Here is a 17,971-nt window from a genome sequence, read left to right as displayed (position 1 = left end):
TATAGGTTTTATTGCTGTTTCACTTAGGCAGAATAATTTTCTCTTTTTTTTTTAAACGTTCATTCTTAGCTATAAGGTTGCTTTTTCTTTTTTTTTTTTTTTTTTTTTTGGTGTTTTTTTTTTTTTTTTTAATTTAATTATTTGTTCCGGAAAGGAATACCTGAGATAATTAGATAGGTAGATAGACAGACAGACAGACAGAGATATGAATGAATGTATAAATGGATGGATGGATAGATAGATACATAGACGAACGCATAAATGGATAGATAGAGAGAGAGATAGATAGATAGATAGATAGACAGACAGATAGATAAATAAGAGAGAGAAAATCTCCTATTAGGGAAAAAAAGGAAAGAAAAAAAAGTAAGAAAAACAAAGAGAAGCAACAAAGTTTTACTAATTCTGAATACTGTGCACCTACCACGGAGTTTTCCGCCTTTGGCTTTTTCAGCTCGTAGCACAGGGTTAGACACCACTTTCGCTGCTTCCTCTGGGATGGGACCTAGGATTATCAATGGGTTTCTCTGGGTGCTTCCGTCTGGTTATTCACCTATTCTGTTCTCTCCCCTCTCTCTCTCCTCAGGTCGGCAGGAGACACCTCGGCGGTGCCCGGCCGGGGAGCTGGTGTTGGTGTGTCGGTGCGGGGGGTGCGCGGAAGCCCCGCGCCCCGCGGGCTGGCCCCGGCCCCGGCCGCCGTCGGGCTAGCAGCAGCGGGCAGCGGGCGTTCCCCCCGCCGCAGGGCCATGTTCTACTTCCACTGCCCCCCGCAGCTAGAGGGTGAGTGTTATCGCACAGAGACGTGTAAGTACAAGAGCTGAACTTGGAGGTGTGTGTGTGGCTGAGCTGGGGATGGAGGGAGAACCTGTGGTCTAACTTGCTCCAGGACTGTCGGGGTACAGATAGATGCTGAGATAAGGCGCAGATCTATAGAGACAGATAAATATAAAAGCATCTTTTTCCTTCGGAAAATACAACCCTATCCCCCCTTCCCACGCCCAGCTTTCCCCTCTTGTCACAGGATGGAAAGAAGGATTGCGTGATTTTTATTCTTGTTTAATTTGATTCATCTTGGAAAGGCCTTGTTTTTTACACCCCCACCCCGTCATTTTGCCACCTGCCTCCCCTCTGTGGATAGCGATCCCGCAGTTGAGCCTCGGGCTACGAAAGAGATGCTTTTCTCCCCTCCCAGCACAGATGTTGGTGTCATGGCTGTAATCGGGACACTTTCAGGACGTGGTCACGCCTCCTCCCTCCAGCCAAAGGGACCGCATAAATCTTTAATGCTATTTTACAAACATTCTGCGGGAGGATGGGGAAAGAGGCGGCACGACTGAAAAAAAATAAGCAAGCGGAAAATAAATATTTGGGGGATGTTTTTCTTTGTGTTATTGACCAGAAGGGTTTGTTTATTTATTTATTTTTGTTCGTTTATTTGTTTCTTTTCGAAAAATACTGCACCTTCGGGATTTCCCGGTGTCCTCCCATATGCCCAGGGCCCTCTGCTCCGCTCCTTCCGGCCAGCGCTCGTGGTGCGGGAGCAGCCCCGGAGCTTCGGCCGCGCAACTTCAGCTCCGGGCGGGCTGTTCCCGTAAAATCCCCCTGCTCGCCCCTCCCGCTCCTTGTACGGGCATCGCCCGGCGACCAAAGGGCTTTCCCCGCGGTAGCGCTGCCAGGAAGAAGTGGTTCAGTGGTTTCATCTTCCTCCGGGAAGGGGCATCCCCCCCGCTGAGCACGGCTGCCCCAGGGCCAGCGGACACAAGCTCGGCTGAGCATCGCAGGCTGGAAAATTCGCTCCCCAAAGTTGTCCCCGGCCTGGCGGAGGGAGCCGGGCTGGGCAGGGCCGTGCCGAGGTCCCTCCGTGCCCCACCAGCCTGCCCCGGCCAGTGCCACCGACGGCGGCTTTGTTCCTTAGTTTTCGGCAGGCAGCTTTGGGATCTGCTCTTGTTTGTGTGGTTTTTTGTGTCTCCGGTGGCAGTTTGGGGCTGGTGCCTGGTTTTGGCGGCCCGAGACGGGGAGCGGTCCCCGCAGGTGCAGCCTCTCCCGGCACCGGTCCCTGCTCCACCGGCATGGGCAGCGGCGGGCGGGCGGTGTCCGGTCAGCCCTGCTAAAGGGTGAAAACAGCACAGAGCATTCCAAGTAAAAAAGAAATATATATATATATACACCCCGCCGTCCAAAAAAATCCACCCACCCGTCACCAAACTGAAGAAGCGGCAACAGAAAAGCCCTTTTCGGCCAGCGTTCTCAGTGGGTTTGGGCACACGGGAAGGCCCGGCGGTGCCGAAGGGAAGTGACAAGGCTCTGGGGGTCACCGGGACAGTATTGTATTCTCTGATGAGCATCTCGCAGGGCCACAGCGAGCCGTCTGTGCGAGGCGGGGGCTGGGGGCCGTGTTTCTCTTCTAAATGATGCTACAAGATGAGTGGCAACCCGCAGCCCCCATGCCCCGCGGCAGGGCCGGCCCTGCCCGCTCCACCGGGCAGGTCTGCGGGTAGGGTCTGGGAAACACTCAGACACGCTCCTGTGGGTTTGGGTACTTTATTGTTCCGTTGTTTATTGACGGTTTTGTTTTGATTGAGGTTTGGATTTTTTGTTTGGCTTGGGTTTTTTACCCTATTCTGTCAGTGGACAGGAAGGGAGCGAACATTTCATCCAGGGCACCGGTGATGTGTAACTGGGGGAGCCGCGAAGGCCGGGGTCTACTCCACGGCAGGTGGTTTTCATCCCGGCGGGCCGTCTGCTCTCTCCCGGCCTCCGACCAGGGACAAATTCCCTGTGCCCCAATCTCCCCCCCGGGCCCTTCGAAGCTGCCGTCGGGACAGGGCAGGGTTCCCTTCTCCAGCCCCGCTGACGAGTCCCGGCAGTTCGGCAGTGGCCGAGCCCCCCGAGAGCTGCCGCCTCCCCCGGTGCTCGGTGCGATATGAAGCCCGGTTCGCCTCCGGGGATGAGGGCGAGCACACGGGTGGCGGCTCTGCCGTGTGTGTGGGAGTGCGGGGAGAAAACTGCCAAGGGCCTCAGTCCCGCTCCTTCCATGCAGGGGGAAGGAGATTCTTGCAAAGGAACTTTTGCTTTCCTGGCAGACAGGCAGGGATTCTAGGAGCTCGGGGGGCCGTTACCATGCCTAGGGCAAAGCCTTGTCTCTTCGTCCCTTTAAAACACAAATGTTCTGAAAAGGCCCGCTGTGTCCCCTCACCCCCGGCGGGACGAGCTCAGGCCGGCAGGACCCCGTGGCCCAGTGGGGTAGCCGTTGCCCGGGCGGCTTGTGCGGTCTTCCGAGGCCGGCCGAGGTGCTCGGGATGGTCAGCACTCCCTGCCCACTTCTTCCCTCTCCCGAACGGCTCCGAACCGCCGGTCCTGCCGGGGAGGTCCCGGCTCCCTGCCCTTCATCCCCCTCCCCGGGGCGCGGCGGGGGCTGCGGCTCCGCGCCCCGCGGCCCCTAACGCGGCTCTCCTCCTGCAGGCGCGGCCCCCTTCGGAGGTCACTCCGCCGGCGACTTCGACGACGGGTTCCTGCGGAGGAAGCAGCGCCGCAACCGCACCACCTTCACCCTGCAGCAGGTAGGAGCCTGCTCCTCTCTGCCCTGACCTGCCCCCCGGTTGCCCACTGCCGGCTCCCTGCCTGCTCCCCGCTCCTCCCGACCCACGTCCTGGCCCCGCTTTCGCCATGCCTCGCAGGGCCGCTGGAGAGATGCCCCCTTGAGACGGCAGCTCCCGCGCTCCTGCCCCTGACAAATGTTTGCTCCTCTCCCCTCCACCAGCTCGAGGCACTGGAAGCCGTTTTTGCTCAAACCCACTATCCCGATGTGTTCACTAGGGAAGAGCTGGCTATGAAAATCAACCTGACGGAAGCCAGGGTGCAGGTAAACATTCTGGGGAATTATTTAACTCTCGAGTATTCCAACTAGCAAACTTTTTTTTTTTATTTTTGACATCATGACTGCAGAGTGCACATTTGGCCAAAGAACGCAAATGAAGACGATCTGTCATTTTCATGATGCACTTTAATAACATCAACATAATGTGGAATATTAGATTAGGTTGATTAATCGGTCATTCATAATTAACTAGTGATAATGTTCTACACTAATTTGTCCGCGTCTCCAAGGTACTAAATTACATCAATGCACATCCATTTCCATGCTTTTGGAGGGGGTGTGTGTGGAGAAAAGAGCTGAGACGTGATTCTCCAAAGCAACTATGACCACTGTCGAGCAATGGGGTTAGGCAATTGCAGGGAGCCCAGCTGCCAGGAAGAAATCTTCTGCCTGAACCTCTTCAACTTTCCTCCCTTTCGCCTTCTTCCTCAACACTTAATTTAGACAGCTAAAGAGCCTGCAGAGCAATTCCCACACCTTTAATATGATCCAATAAACACCATTCGCCATGATTACTCTCTTTCCACTCCTTCTTTCCTGCTCCCCAATATTCATTTATTTTACTTTTTTTTTTTTTTTTTAAATTCAGGTGTTTGTTTTCCCATATCCAGGGATTAACTTTGTGTGTCTACAAGCTCTGCTAAGAACAGCAGTCCCGCAGCTGTCAGAGATGGATCCCTATAACTCTGTAGGCATCCACCACAGACTTGCAAACCATTTTTTGAACACGATTATGTATTCATTTTATTTATGGAGCTTTTCTGCATGATGTTTCTTTCTTTATTTTTTTATTTTTTTATTTTTTTTGTTTAGGTGCTCGGGGTTAAGACTATGCAAAGATCTAATTGTAGGAAATATAATAGCTTGCCTTTTGTTCCCTAGGGTCATGTTAGTATCTCTTAAAACCCAATGGCTGGAGAGAGATAATGGAATTCACCGCAGTAAATTGGGGATTGTAAACAAATTATTTCTCCTATAATCAGATTATGTGATCCTGATTATTAAATCTGAACATGAATCATTGGTCATATGTGGGCAAATTAAACTGATTATTATTTGGAAATGAAAATCTCCTTTTGCCACTGCATTGTAGGTACTGGCTTAAAAAAAATAATAAAAAATGCCATTTTGGCTATTGGTGCCTAAAGACTGAACTGCAAATTGAGATAAATGGGACAATTATTGAGCATTCAGAAGTGGAAGATCATAACTTCTTCCCAAAAGGTGCAAGGGTGAGATAGGGGTGGTGACAATTAGATTGCTGAGGACTGGTGTTTAGCCTTGTTGTTGGCTATTATGCAAACAGACAATAGATGCAAGCATTTGTTTAGCCTGCTTTCATGCAGGGACGTGGGGAAACACAGAGGATGTGAGATATGTTTACATTTATACCCCTTGCTCATTCAAATATGATTAATGTGCTATAAAGCAGAGTCTTAATCGAAGATGATGTTGTCAAACAATAACTAAATAGGGAAATAAACGACTTCATCATGCTCTTTCCTCAGAAGCAGGCGAACTGTCAGTGCAAAGTCATTAAAATATGATAATGAAAAATAGCTCAATTAAATGTTGTTATAGCTGTGACCTTCATTCAATTAAGACACAAGAAAGTGTCTGCATTTTGCTTTGCATTTAACTGCTCTAAATTTAGAATATAGATACAATCATTATTCAACGTTTGCTGATACATGCAATTAAAAGGCAGCTAACTAAAATGGAGTTGTAGGAGGTGAATAATAATAATAATAACAATCTCGCCTATTCTTGAAGTCGTGTATTAAAATGTGGATTTCCTGACCTGAAGAAAGGCTTGGCATTTTCCACCTCAAATAACATGCTTTCAGAGCATCAGCCTCAAGGTAAATGTAAAAAAACCCAAAAGTGTCTGTACTAAAAGTCAGGGGATAAAATCAGGAATGTGAATATTTGTATTGAATTACAGGGGAAAAAAGTTCTGGAAACTGGTGTGTATTAAGCTGCAGGATGATCTTCTAAAATTAGTGTCTACTGCCTTTTGAGTCCTCTAAATGCAGACTGGACAAATACATCAGAGGGATAACATCCAGTATCAGTCCTCTCCAGCAAATGGGCTGGATAAGATGGCCTACTACGTACCTTTTCATTTCTGACCTCTCCCATTCTAGCAGCAGCTCATTTCAAAGGGTTATATATGGTTTTAGCAGAGTGCTTAGATAGGTATTTAAGCCCATCCCTATAGAAAAGGCTTTTAGATGTGTTAAAACATAGAAACCACTGGGAATTAAACATGTACATAAGGGCAAGCACACATCTACATGTTTTGCCAACACATTTACATGAAATATCTCTCTCTTTCTTTTTTTTTTTTCTTTTTTCCCCAATTTTTAACATGCCTTTTAAATGTCTTTAGACATTCCTGGCTTGTTTTCCAGACACAGAAATATTCCAGATAGAAATGTAATCCTGAGGCTCAACTAGAATATCAATGGAGACACAAAATAAGAGCAAGTTTTGGCCACACTTCTAAATGACTGATTCACTAGAGCAACAATATACAATTTCCTTTCTTTGCATTCAGGTAAACACAGTATTCAGCCTCATTTTCTCTCCTGCTCCAGGTGTGGTTCCAAAATCGGAGAGCTAAATGGAGGAAAACAGAGAGGGGTGCTTCCGATCAAGAGGGCCCCAAGGAAACAATGGCTGAGGTGGCACCTCCTGCGAGGAATTTGAATTCCCCTTCTCCAGCAGATCAAACCAGGAATAAAAAAGAGAGTCTGGAGATTCAGCAGAGGTAAGAGTACTACGTGTTATCAACTTCCTCTTTTTGGGGCAAGTGTGCATCATATGTATGTATGTACATACATACAGACTTGCCTGTTGCCAAGCCTTGACCTTAGACAGTATCATCTTCAGCCCAAATCATGAGAAGATGAACTCTCTCTCATGCAACTCACTACTCCCTGTGCAGGTACTAAGAAGCTGGTGGCTGTGGGAGGCTAATATTATCCAGGCTTGGTCCCATCTAGTTGGACACTGATACACCAATGTGTTCGTGTGCATGGACAAATGCTGTCTTTGGAATCAGTTGCTTGTGGTTTTGTAAGGAAGTTCTTTTCTCCATCAGCCTGAGTCGAGCAGTGGGTCCTACAGGACCTTTCTTCCCTTCCTGCCTGCCGGGGACTCTTCTCAACACAGCCACCTATGCACAAGCTTTATCCCATGTCGCGTCTCTGAAAGGTAAGTGACTTTATTTAACTCCAGGGATAAGTTCAAAGAGTGTCTCTTTCAAGCATGGTCCCACTTTGTAAGGCAGTGGAGAAGCCTTTGGAAAATGATGGATCCTTTTTTCTGTTAGGATTGGCAGTACTTGCACTGACTGGTGCTGCAAATACAGGAGTGAGTCTCCTGTTGTAACTTGTAGCATCATTTGTGATGAGGCTCCTTCATTTCACTCAGACAGTTAATTTTAGTGAGGTCCAGGTTTGTCTCAAGGAGCAAGGCAGGTAGTGTTTACTCCTTTATAGTTTTCTTTGCATATGCTATATTTTTATTTATTTATTTTTTTTAAGAGTCAAATTTATACTAATAAATTAGTTATACGCATCCTTTTGCATTATACATTACCTGGCAGTGTTACTGATGCCTCATCCGCTCTTTGCATGAGGTTTCCTTTGCAGTACATCTCTGCGCAATGCCAGACCTTTCTCTTCTTGAACAGCAGGTCCCCTCTGAGAACTTGAATAAAGCATGTACATGGGGGACAGGGAAAGGATACAAAGTAATTCCTCATTACCTTGGGCCCCGGCCCCAGGAAGGGTACATCCGGTGCCCATGTCCTTTTCAGTTCCCAAAAAGCAGCAGTATGCATCTTTTAAAAATAAATCACCAGCTGATCCATTAGCTGTTCCTAGTCTAACAATTTATAAGACTAAGGGTGTAAGCAGGATGAATTCAATTTATAGATTTATAGGATGTAAAGCCTTATAGCACTGCCAAGCACAAAGTGGCACATACATTTACTCTATGCCTCAATGTGATGTAGTAATTTGTGCAGAAAGTTTCCCAGTTTAAGACCCTTCACTATGAACACAAATGTCCTCTAATGCCTCTCACTATGTTCTCTGGCATACCTCATGCTCTTTGTGAGTATTCTCAGTTAAATCAGCATTGCCAAGGTACGTTCCTGAAGTGAATGTTTGGAACTGTTGAGTTTTGCATTAAGTAAGTCCTCTGTCCTGTTGCCTCTTCCCTCCCATCTTTCCAAAAAAGCTAAAGCCAGACTCACCATACAGCTACTGCTATCTTGATAGGTATGGGACCTGTGATTCTGAATCAAGACAAGCAACTCAGGTGTGACCTGAACCCTTAAACTTAGAGGATGACTGTCAACCTATACCCTGTAAGCAGGCAGCAGCTGTTGGACTGTGTGAGTCCATTTCTGCCCTATGGCTGCTGAAGTCTCAGTACAGAGACTTTCAGCTTCTTCCACTGTGCAGGAACTCTCTGGAGCAGAAATTATTCAGGCAAAAAATTGTTCATTGACAAAGGTAGTCCTGGGCAGGTTGAGAGGTGAGGAAATGGGGCTGTGTTCAGTGAATAATTTTAGATGGAAGGGATTTTTTTTTTTTAAATTTACATCTAAGCATTTTCAAAACTAAATGAATCAGTACGTTGTTCTCAACTGCTCCATGTTTAAATGTAGCTAAATTTTAAGAAAAATAATGCCAATATAAAAAAGCCAAGCAAAACAAAATAAGAAAAATAAGAAAAAAATATTCCATTCCAAAAAACACAAATATGAGGATTTGGGTTTCGGGTTTTTTTTTTTGGGGGGGGTGTGTGTGTGTGTGTGTGTGTGTGTTTTGTTTTTTTTGTTTTTTTTAGTTTTATTTATTTGGAAGACTTCCAGATATTCTTTTCCATGATTTTACAGCTCAGCCACTAAATTGAGAAATTAATAATTTGCTCCTTTTTGCTTGATAGCAATTTTACAACCTAGGGGCAGAAAAAATCCTGTTCCTGAATCTCTGTAAAGAGATACTTATTATACATTTGGTTGCCCAGGCTAAGAGGCAGTGTCCTTGAAAAATTTGTTCCAAATGTAAATATGGATTTTTTTATAATTTGTATAAGGGATGGCCTGTTCTCAGATGCATGTGTATTTGCTTGATGAATGTTGTCAGCTACATGTGCAGTCGCTGAGATGCCCAATTTATATTTCCTGCCTGGCACTAGAGATCTCCAGACACATGCAAGGGGACTGTGATACTGTAGTATATTTTGATTTTAAGAAATCCAGCTCAGATTTGCATAGCTGCATATCCACCCAACAGGAGCTTTGTGGAGCTGCCTATGCCTGCCAGTATCTTGTTATATTTGCAAGGAGCTAGTAGACTGAGCTGCTGCTTTGATATGAGATCTTTTTCTTCTGCAGCAAGGTCTCAGTAATGTCAATTTTTGGCTTTCAGGCTAAAGCGGAAGAATTTTTTCTACAAGGTGGCAGATTTGATTTATACAAGCAGAGAATAATTGTAGCATCCTTCTTGTGGTATTTATGTATGGACTATTGTCTCCTCTTTCCTTGGCTTATCTCCACAAGTTCCTCTTTCCCTGTTTTTACAAGAGCAATTCGCTTGGGCTGGGGTAGGGGCTGTCCACAGCAGACTTTGAGCTTCAGTCTCGTTAATCGGCAAAGATGAACAGGGGGATCTCTAGAGATTCTGAGTGGACCAAAAGCATCACAGGCTTGATTTGTATTTTGTTTATCTTTGGTTTGGAAACACCAGGTGAATGATGGTTCATCTAAACCAATGTATTTAAGGGCACAACCAAGCTCACTTATCAGTCTGGAGGAAGAAATAATGGTTGTGGAAAGCAAGGAAGGAAAAGACAGGGAGGGGAAACAGTGTTCACAAAACCTTCATATGACCATCTTCGTCTTGCTCAATTCAGTTTGTTTGACTCTCCCTTCTCATTTCCTCCTTTAAGCTAGGAGTCAATTTGTACATTTCAGGACTGTCAAAGAAGAACTAACCCTACATTTAGGTGGGCATTAGTCTGTGTCTTTATGTGTCTTAATGAAGTGACCTAAGCCTTTTCCTTGAGAATCCAGGTGCATTTTGCAGCAGAAATGGTCATAGGACTGACACAGTGATTCTGAGGCCATAGGGCTTTTATGCCACCTGAAATCTCATCAAACTCAGTACAGGGCATAAAATTTTTGGATTTTGGATTGCTTGGTTTTTGGATTGCTTGGATAAGGAGAAATTCAGCAAGTAGTAAGGTTTTCCAAGATTTTACAAGTTTTATCGAAAAGTGAAATGATCAAAAGCTCTTTCTGGTATCTCTCTTGTGTTGACCACACTTTGAAACTACCAGGAATTCTTTGTGCTTTTCAAAGCAAACCAGTTGCTCCATAATTGAAGCATCATTTCACTACTAATGGCTGCATGACCCCACTTTCTTCTATGCAAATATCAAATTAAATGCAGCCCCTCTATGTCGATCCCATAAATAGATACATATTCCCACCATTGGGAGAGTAATCCTGGCCAGTAAAGGGAATCATACTCTTCAGTAAGGCTGTAAAAGCTGCCTGCAGACAAATGAGCACTCTCAGCACATCAGATACTACTGGGAAGTCTAGGCTGTTTTCTTATTCTTTTGAGGAGACAAGATGTACTTTGTTTGGCTTGTGAGCCAAGACTTTGTTGGTGTCAGTGAGTAATATTTGACTGATGCTTTAGAAGGAGACAATTAAAATCAATACAGTGAATAACAAGTGATGATGGTGATGTAACTAATTAATAATTATTTTATGCTCTCAGGGACTGTTTTTATTCTGCCACGTGAGAGTTCTCTGTCTTCCGTAAAGAAACTAATAACTCTCTTTCTCCTTCTCTGACTTTGGCTGCTTGGCTCCAGACCCAGATTTCCAGTGCTGCATAAAGTGTCTGGGGCACATGGTTCCTGGATCTAATTTGTAGTATAAAGATATAATAGTTGATGATGAAGTTGGTCTAGTAGAGACAAGAAATCTCAGGACAGCCTAGCATGGTGCAGGGACTGAGCCTACAACTTTGATTTTGAAACGACTGTTCAGTGCACTGTAGGTTTGCCTCATGTTTTGTGTGGCTGTGCAACTCTTCAACAGGCAACACTCATCTGAACCTCACATGTGCCACTTCTAGGTAAATGGGAGGTGGTGGTGGAGCATGAGACTAGGTCTGCTCTGGTGAATGAGAAGAAAGCTGTCCTCCCTAAGCATTATGCCCAGTGAATCCTGCTGTCTCTGAAACTGAGATTTCTTTTTTTTCTCCTTAAAGAGATGGTATTACCACCACAAATACCGTGAAATTCTGTGAAGAAAGCGGGCTGGCTATACAATAGCAGTCAGAATTGTAATTCAGAGCATAGACTGTTCCAGAGAAGGGTATATTACCACTGGACAGTTTTTCTCTGCTTCTGTCAAATATTCTCTAATCAGTAATACAACAGACCTTCTCCTTTCCTTAAGTGAGTCCTCTCCTTCTCTGAAGTTTAGCATATTGGAGGCTGTACTTAGTAGCAAGCATCTGCTAACTATCATATCCCCTCACTACATACTACTCTTTCAGGAAATACAATTTCTCATTTGATAAATTAGAATAAGATCATAATTTCTGTGGAATGCAGGTTTTCCTACATCAGGGTTTTAGTTCTTCACCACTGACCACAGCCAGGAAGAAAGTTGGCTTGTGTTGATGAAAATTCTGATGTTTGTTATTCTCTGAAATTGTCCTAATTTGACAACTATGCTACTTCATTGTGGTGACTTCGACATTTCCATGATCTTCCAAGATGAATCACTTACTGTAAACCGTGCATCTGCAGTCCATTTAGCAGATTTAATTGCAGACCTCAAATAGGAAGGGAAAATACTTGTTTTATTTATTGGCTGTATAACAATAGAGTCATCAGAAGAAGCTAGAGTTTTGTGCAAAGAAAGACCTCAAAGTACCTTCTTAATGGATGACAGTATGAATGCAATTCATTAATGTAGAAGATCTTATTAATGGGTGTAAACAAGAATCTCCGCTTTTTAGCGGATGTGTTCTACCATTCTGCTGGCTGAGGCCAAGAGAGTGTCTGTTATATTCCACTGAAATTTCCCCAGCCCCCATAATGAGTGAAGTGTATGAGGAGAGAAATAATTACACTTGCCAGGGAATTACTTTCATAATTCACCCACAGCTCTGGTCTGTGCAAGTTATAGCTCAGTTGGTTTTCACGGCACCTCCACACCACTGATAGAGAAGCAGGATTGCATTATGCACATCAAAGTGGATATTCCAGGGCACCATTGATTAGGCTCTTTTATGGTTTGTTGCTGCTGTGGTTGCCGTTGTTCATATTAGGGAGGCTTAATTGCAGTATCCAGGAAAAAAGCGCAACTAGAACTGCCCATCCATTACATCTCAATTTCTATTACGGAAAGATGAAGAGAATTTGCCTGATTCCATTGGGTAATTCTCGTTGCCAAGGCTGAGACAAAAGTGTTTAAGGACCTACCTTACCTAAACTGGTGTTTACTGAATTGAAGCACCACTGCTTACCATAAGACTGCTTAACGAGAATGAAAACTCTTGGTGTCCTTTATTTTCTCTCTCATTCTTGATTACGGACTGACTGACTTTTCTCATGTAATATAGCAAATGTATCAAGTGGGTTCTGTTTGGCATTTTCCATAGTTTACCTGATACTGTGACTTCAGAGAATTTATAACATTTCTTTAGTTTGCTGCAGATGCACAGACCTCGTTCAAATTACTTTGATTCCTGTTTCACAGGTCCTGAACTCTAGCACTGCCCTACCTCGCAGGTATATTTTTTTGGTCTTTAACACAAATACTAGGGAATATGCAGATACCAGGAGCCTTAAGAGCCATGGGAAGGAAATAGGTGCTGCCTTGTTCTTCCAGAACAAATCCTGATAAGGTTAGTGGACCTTAGCTGGACAGGAGTTCCTACTGACCCCTCTTGCAATGACACATGTCAGTAGGATTTAGGGTGAGATGATAGTGTTTTTGATGTGGAAGGGAATAGCGGTAAATGATTGCAGAACTGACAGTATTCAAAGGGCAGGTTCTGTTCTCCCAGGTATTGTGGGCTTAGCTGTCAGCTTTCCTGTCCAAACAGACAAAGTTCTGGCTTTTGAATTTATTTATTGATTTATTTGGAACAGTACTAATGACATGAATAAAGGAGGATGAAATCCTCCAGTTCCAGTGTCAAGTTATTTACACAAAAAGGCTCTTGTTAGAGCAACAGAGCCACATCATCAGCTCTTTGTTGTTTGCATTGGGCATAAGGGGTTCACAAGGCAAGAAGATGTGAAATTATAATATTTGGACTCTGCTGTCAGCTCTGAAGTGCTCTTCCAGCTTCTGGGCAGCACAGGGTGCCTGCCACACTTAACCAGCTTAAGCATTAGAAGGAGAAACCATCTAGCACAACTTTAGCAGCCTTGAGGCTACCCTAAATTATACTGGGAGCATCTGGTGCCTCTCCTTTTCAGACTTTAAGTTCATGCCTTGTTCTTCTGAATCTCCTGATTCAGACCTCGAGTAGATTCGGATAAAGCCACTTTTGTTTTTCCTGCTTGTGCCTCAGGCTCTAATAGACAGAGTGTTGGTGTCACGTATGAAGAGCAAGACGGAGCTCCTTGTGAATCAGCTCTCACTGGTAAATGACACTATGAACTTGAGGTTGTTGACCTTCCAACACTTGTGAAAGTGATTTCAGGGTTTATTAGGATTTAGAGCACAAGCAAACCAATGTGAGTACTATCAGAAGAAAAAAAACACTTAAGCATAATATTTTCTCCAAAAACTAAATAGCATTCATTGACAGGTGAGGATTTTAAATGGGAATTTTTCTTTGCTTCCTTCCATATCAGGCTGCTGTTCAGCTGTCCACATCGAGTGCTGATACGCACAAATACTGAAAGAGGAAAAGAACTGGGGTTTTGCCTTTTGGAAAGGCCATCTATTAAATTCTTTAAATTGTAGCGTTGAAATACAAAAATTATATTTTAAATACTTATGTATCGATATGGCCCAGCTTCCACCCCGCTCTTTTCAGCTGAAACTGAACCTTGGAACTGCAGAAAAGGGTCCGCAATTAAAATTGCAGATGAAATATCATTACAATTCAAATGTGATGTTGGCAGGGACAAGACAGAATTAATTTAATTTTTCCTGTCAGTCTCTGTAGTAGATCAATTAAACTGCCAAGTGGATCAAATATTTCAGACTGTATTTATTACATTAAGTATTTATGTTCAGGCTGAGCATTTAAAGTATGATCTCATATAGGAATACAAGGAGGTTCAGATCAATTCAGCAGAATTTGCTGTAAGTTAATGGAAATCTAATTGTGTATTTTAATTTTGTGTACAGTAAGGCAGTAAGGAGGCAGTAAGTTCCTGAAAGAAAGAAAATGGTACCCTGTCCATATTGTAGAAACTTGATCTAAGTCCCATTAAAGTAATATCAGACTGTCATGGATGTTAGTGGAAGCTGGATCAAGGTCTAGGGCTAATGGCTTAACCCTTACTGATTTTGATGGGAACTAGGTGCCTAAACTCTGGGGATCTGAAATAATTAGGAACAATTCCTTCCTTCCCCACTATGGATTTAAGGTTACTGCAATAAGAAGTAAAAAGCCATTGACATCTACTTTATAGAGATGCCTTTGTCTTGGTGAAAGTCACAGCTCTGTCCGTCATGGGCTGACTGACGGTCAGTTGGAGATCTTGGGTTCCTGAGTTTGTCCTGGTTTTTGTGCCAGCAAAACCTGATAGATTTATCTGGACTTACTACCTGCAGACAGAGGCAATTGTAAGGTAGATCAACATTCCTTACCACCTACATTAGGGTAGGGCTAAATTCTACTCTCCTGTATTCTAGCTGGACCCTGGAGCAAATGACACTTGTTACTTGTTTTTGGGTGTGAGCTGTTGTTTACAAGTGTGAACTCAATGAAATCAAAGGAATGGTTTATGGGTGAATTATTGCTAGAGGTAGCCTAGTTTCCACCCCAGGTAACTGCACCCTCAGGTTGCAGAGCCACTAGGTAACATCAGGTCTAATTATTAAATGAAGAACTTCGATTGGTACAGAATACTTATAAATATTTTACCCCTAACAATGGAATGAAAATTATTCTTAGAGGATGGAGCTGTTTCCTGCTCTTTTGAAAAGGGGAAAACTCTTTTCCACTTCTCCCCACCTCCCCCTAAGAAGACAATGTCTGCTTGATCCTGCATTACGTACTGCAGATGGGCCCTCCCCTCAGCCTGGGAGCTGAACAACCGCTTTTGAAAGTCTCACTCAGTTTGTGTTAGAAAGCAGCAGTGCAAAGACAGCTGATACACAGGCAGGCCTCCATGCCCCCATGTTTCAGGGCTGAACCTTAAGTTAGTGGGGCTTAATAGTAGTGACAAAAAAAAGACTTTGTGGCTTCTGCAGTAAAGACCTGCTGCAAACTGTAGGGACTCTGAAGTGCGGACCTCCCTCTCTTTCTTCTTGATAAAACGATGGCTGTCTAGTGCCACTGACGTGGCTGCAATTCAACAGGGCAAAAAATGACTTTATGAGCGTGGTTGGTGGTGTCAAAATCTGTAAGTTGTGTTACTGAGTGGATTTTGTTATAAACCTTCCTTCTCAGTTGCTCAAAGCAGACACAGATTGAGCTTCCTAGTGCTAAAGCAAAAAATGGAAGATTTTAGTCAAGTGCTGAAAGTTGGCTGTGCAATTCACTTGAATGCCTGGACCTATGGAAATGTTGGCCTGCTGATCATATGCTCTGTCAGAGGAGTATTACAAAAGAAAAGAAGATTTTCCAGTTGCATTAATAACTTGTCCTTTGTAGAATCTGTTTTTTAAAACACAAAGGGTATTTTTTCCTGAATGTTGCCTGCAAAAGGCTAATCTCTGACAATTGCTGTACAGAAGTCTTGCCAACGTCCTAAAAACAAACAACTGTTTGTCTTCATCCCTAGCAGATGGGTGCTGACCCGTTGCTACTGAGAGCAGAAGTGTAAAAGAAAGACTACCTGCTCTCTGCAGGTTATTAGTCCCATCACTTAGTCATGAGCCATTTAACTCAAATATTAACTGCAGAAATTAAAGCGAGTCCTTGGCTTGGAAAGATCAGGGGAACACATTGCACTGTGTCAGGATGTGCACAGCCGGGCTGTTTCTTGTTGGGAGGTAGTGTATCAGCAAAGGATGGGCTTTTGCCAGGGGTAGAAGAGGATGTGGAGTTTGTGTGGCCTCTGAGACCCCTGGAAAAATGGTGTCACACAATGTTTCTTAGCAGAATGAAAATTAAAGTAGTAGCTTAGCCATCTCACCCCGTCTTCCCTCCCTACTCCTCTGACACATTCTTCTTCATTCAATAGATGCATACAAGCTAGGTACAGGGTGGCTTTTTGGATGGACTGCATGTCCTGCCCAGTGGACAACCTATATTTCCAGGTGTGCTTGTTTGGTAACTGGCCCAAGTCCCAGTGTTATCAAGGATAAGCCAGAGGAAGAGCCTTTAGTGGTCTAGCTCAGGAAAGCAGCTGGTAGAGTGAGGACTGCCTCTGTCAGTGGGTTGCAGGGGACCCTTTTGGCTTAAAGGGAGAGGAATACTCCTTTTACCCTCGCTGAAGTGTTTTATTGCCCCCTTGGAACAGCCCATGTTCCTCAGATGACAGGGTAGAGATAGTCTGGCTCCTCTCTCCTGATGGGACTCTTGAGCCGTGTCCATAGCACCAGCTTTAGGTCACCTTGGCTCACTTCTGGAGGCCATTCTCTTTGAGGTGTAAAGCATTACAGACACTGGGTGAGTGGAGATAGAACAGACTTTTGCATATGGACATGATGCCAATAGCTGGCAGGGGCCAGGCGAAGGAAAAGCCTATCTGTCTCACCTTTCAGTGATAGAAGAGGTCATTAGTTCCTGCATAATAACCAGAATATTTTCACCTTTCTTCATGCAGTAATCTCTCAGGTGTATGTAAGTGATGGGACCCAACGAACGCAACTGCCCAAATTGATCAGGCCTTGGTGAGCAGGTTGAGGGCAGGGACACCTCCGGCATGGGGCTCATGATAGCCACAGAGCAGCAGCTTGGTGTGAGAGCAGGGGACAAGCTCAGCCTTGTTTGTGGGCAAATCTCATGTGTGATCTAAACTTCATTGCTCATTTCTGACTCTGCTTGTCCTTGCTCACTCTGTTTGTTGCCCTGGATGACTCCCAGCGTAAGATCCTTCACAGTGGGCCTCATCAGAACAGGATTTGGTTTTTCTGGTCTTGATCCAGAGAACATCTATGTACCCACTGAAGGTCAATAGCAGAGGGAGTTGTTGCCATTTGAGACCCCAACCCCATCTCTGCCTCTCCAGATTGACCATTGAGGGAACAGTCAGACCTTCACCACCAGTGATGGTGCCTTGTCTCCTTCCTCCCCAGGGAGCCCGCTGTGCTCGTGCTGCGTTCCAGACCCCATGGGCCTCTCCTTCCTGCCCACCTATGGCTGCCAAAGCAACCGCACTGCCAGCGTGGCCGCACTGCGCATGAAGGCCCGGGAGCACTCAGAGGCTGTGCTCCAGTCTGCCAACCTCCTGCCCGCCACCAGCAGCAGCCCCAGTCCTCCCACCAAACCCGGCCCTGAGGGCACCCAGGACAAGCAGCCCCCTCCAGCCAAGGAGCACATGGAAGGGGAGAAGAGCGTATGAGACCGGACTGGTGCCAGCCCCTCAGCTCAGGGCAGGGACCTGCTGCCGGGGCTCTGCCGCGGGGTGAACTGCAGTGTGGCCATGCCCCAGCAGGACATCACGGGGGCACCAGGGACCCAGCCAATCCACGTGGCCCCTTTGGCTGCCTTTCACACACCCTTGCTTTTCTTGCGCTGCTGTAGGTTCCTTCCCCTAGTTTATTGGCACTATCTGTGTTTGGAAACGTTCGTGAAACTGTTTTTAGCTCCCAGGGACACTGAAATGCCCAGGACCCTGGCTTGCTCCTGCGTATCTCGGCTTCCCATCCCACATAAGATGGAGGGCTGGCAGCAGGGCAGCACTTCC

General features: G+C 45.1%; 1 protein-coding gene across 1 annotated transcript; it reads left to right on the top strand.

The window, feature by feature from the left end:
• Positions 1–746: 746 nt before the first annotated feature.
• DRGX (dorsal root ganglia homeobox) lies at positions 747–17,626 on the top strand. The gene is made up of 6 exons (XM_030487637.1): positions 747–780; positions 3,463–3,560; positions 3,761–3,862; positions 6,478–6,650; positions 6,984–7,096; positions 17,361–17,626. Exons 1-6 carry the CDS (start codon positions 747–749, stop codon positions 17,624–17,626), a joined length of 786 nt encoding a protein of 261 aa, XP_030343497.1.
• The last annotated feature ends 345 nt before the right edge of the window (positions 17,627–17,971 follow it).

The sequence above is a fragment of the Strigops habroptila genome, chromosome 5, assembly GCF_004027225.2.
Source record: "Strigops habroptila isolate Jane chromosome 5, bStrHab1.2.pri, whole genome shotgun sequence".
In the NCBI taxonomy this organism is placed as follows: Eukaryota; Metazoa; Chordata; class Aves; order Psittaciformes; family Psittacidae; genus Strigops; species Strigops habroptila.
Note: the sequence above shows the minus strand (reverse complement) of the source record. Positions and strands in the feature narration are given on the sequence as shown.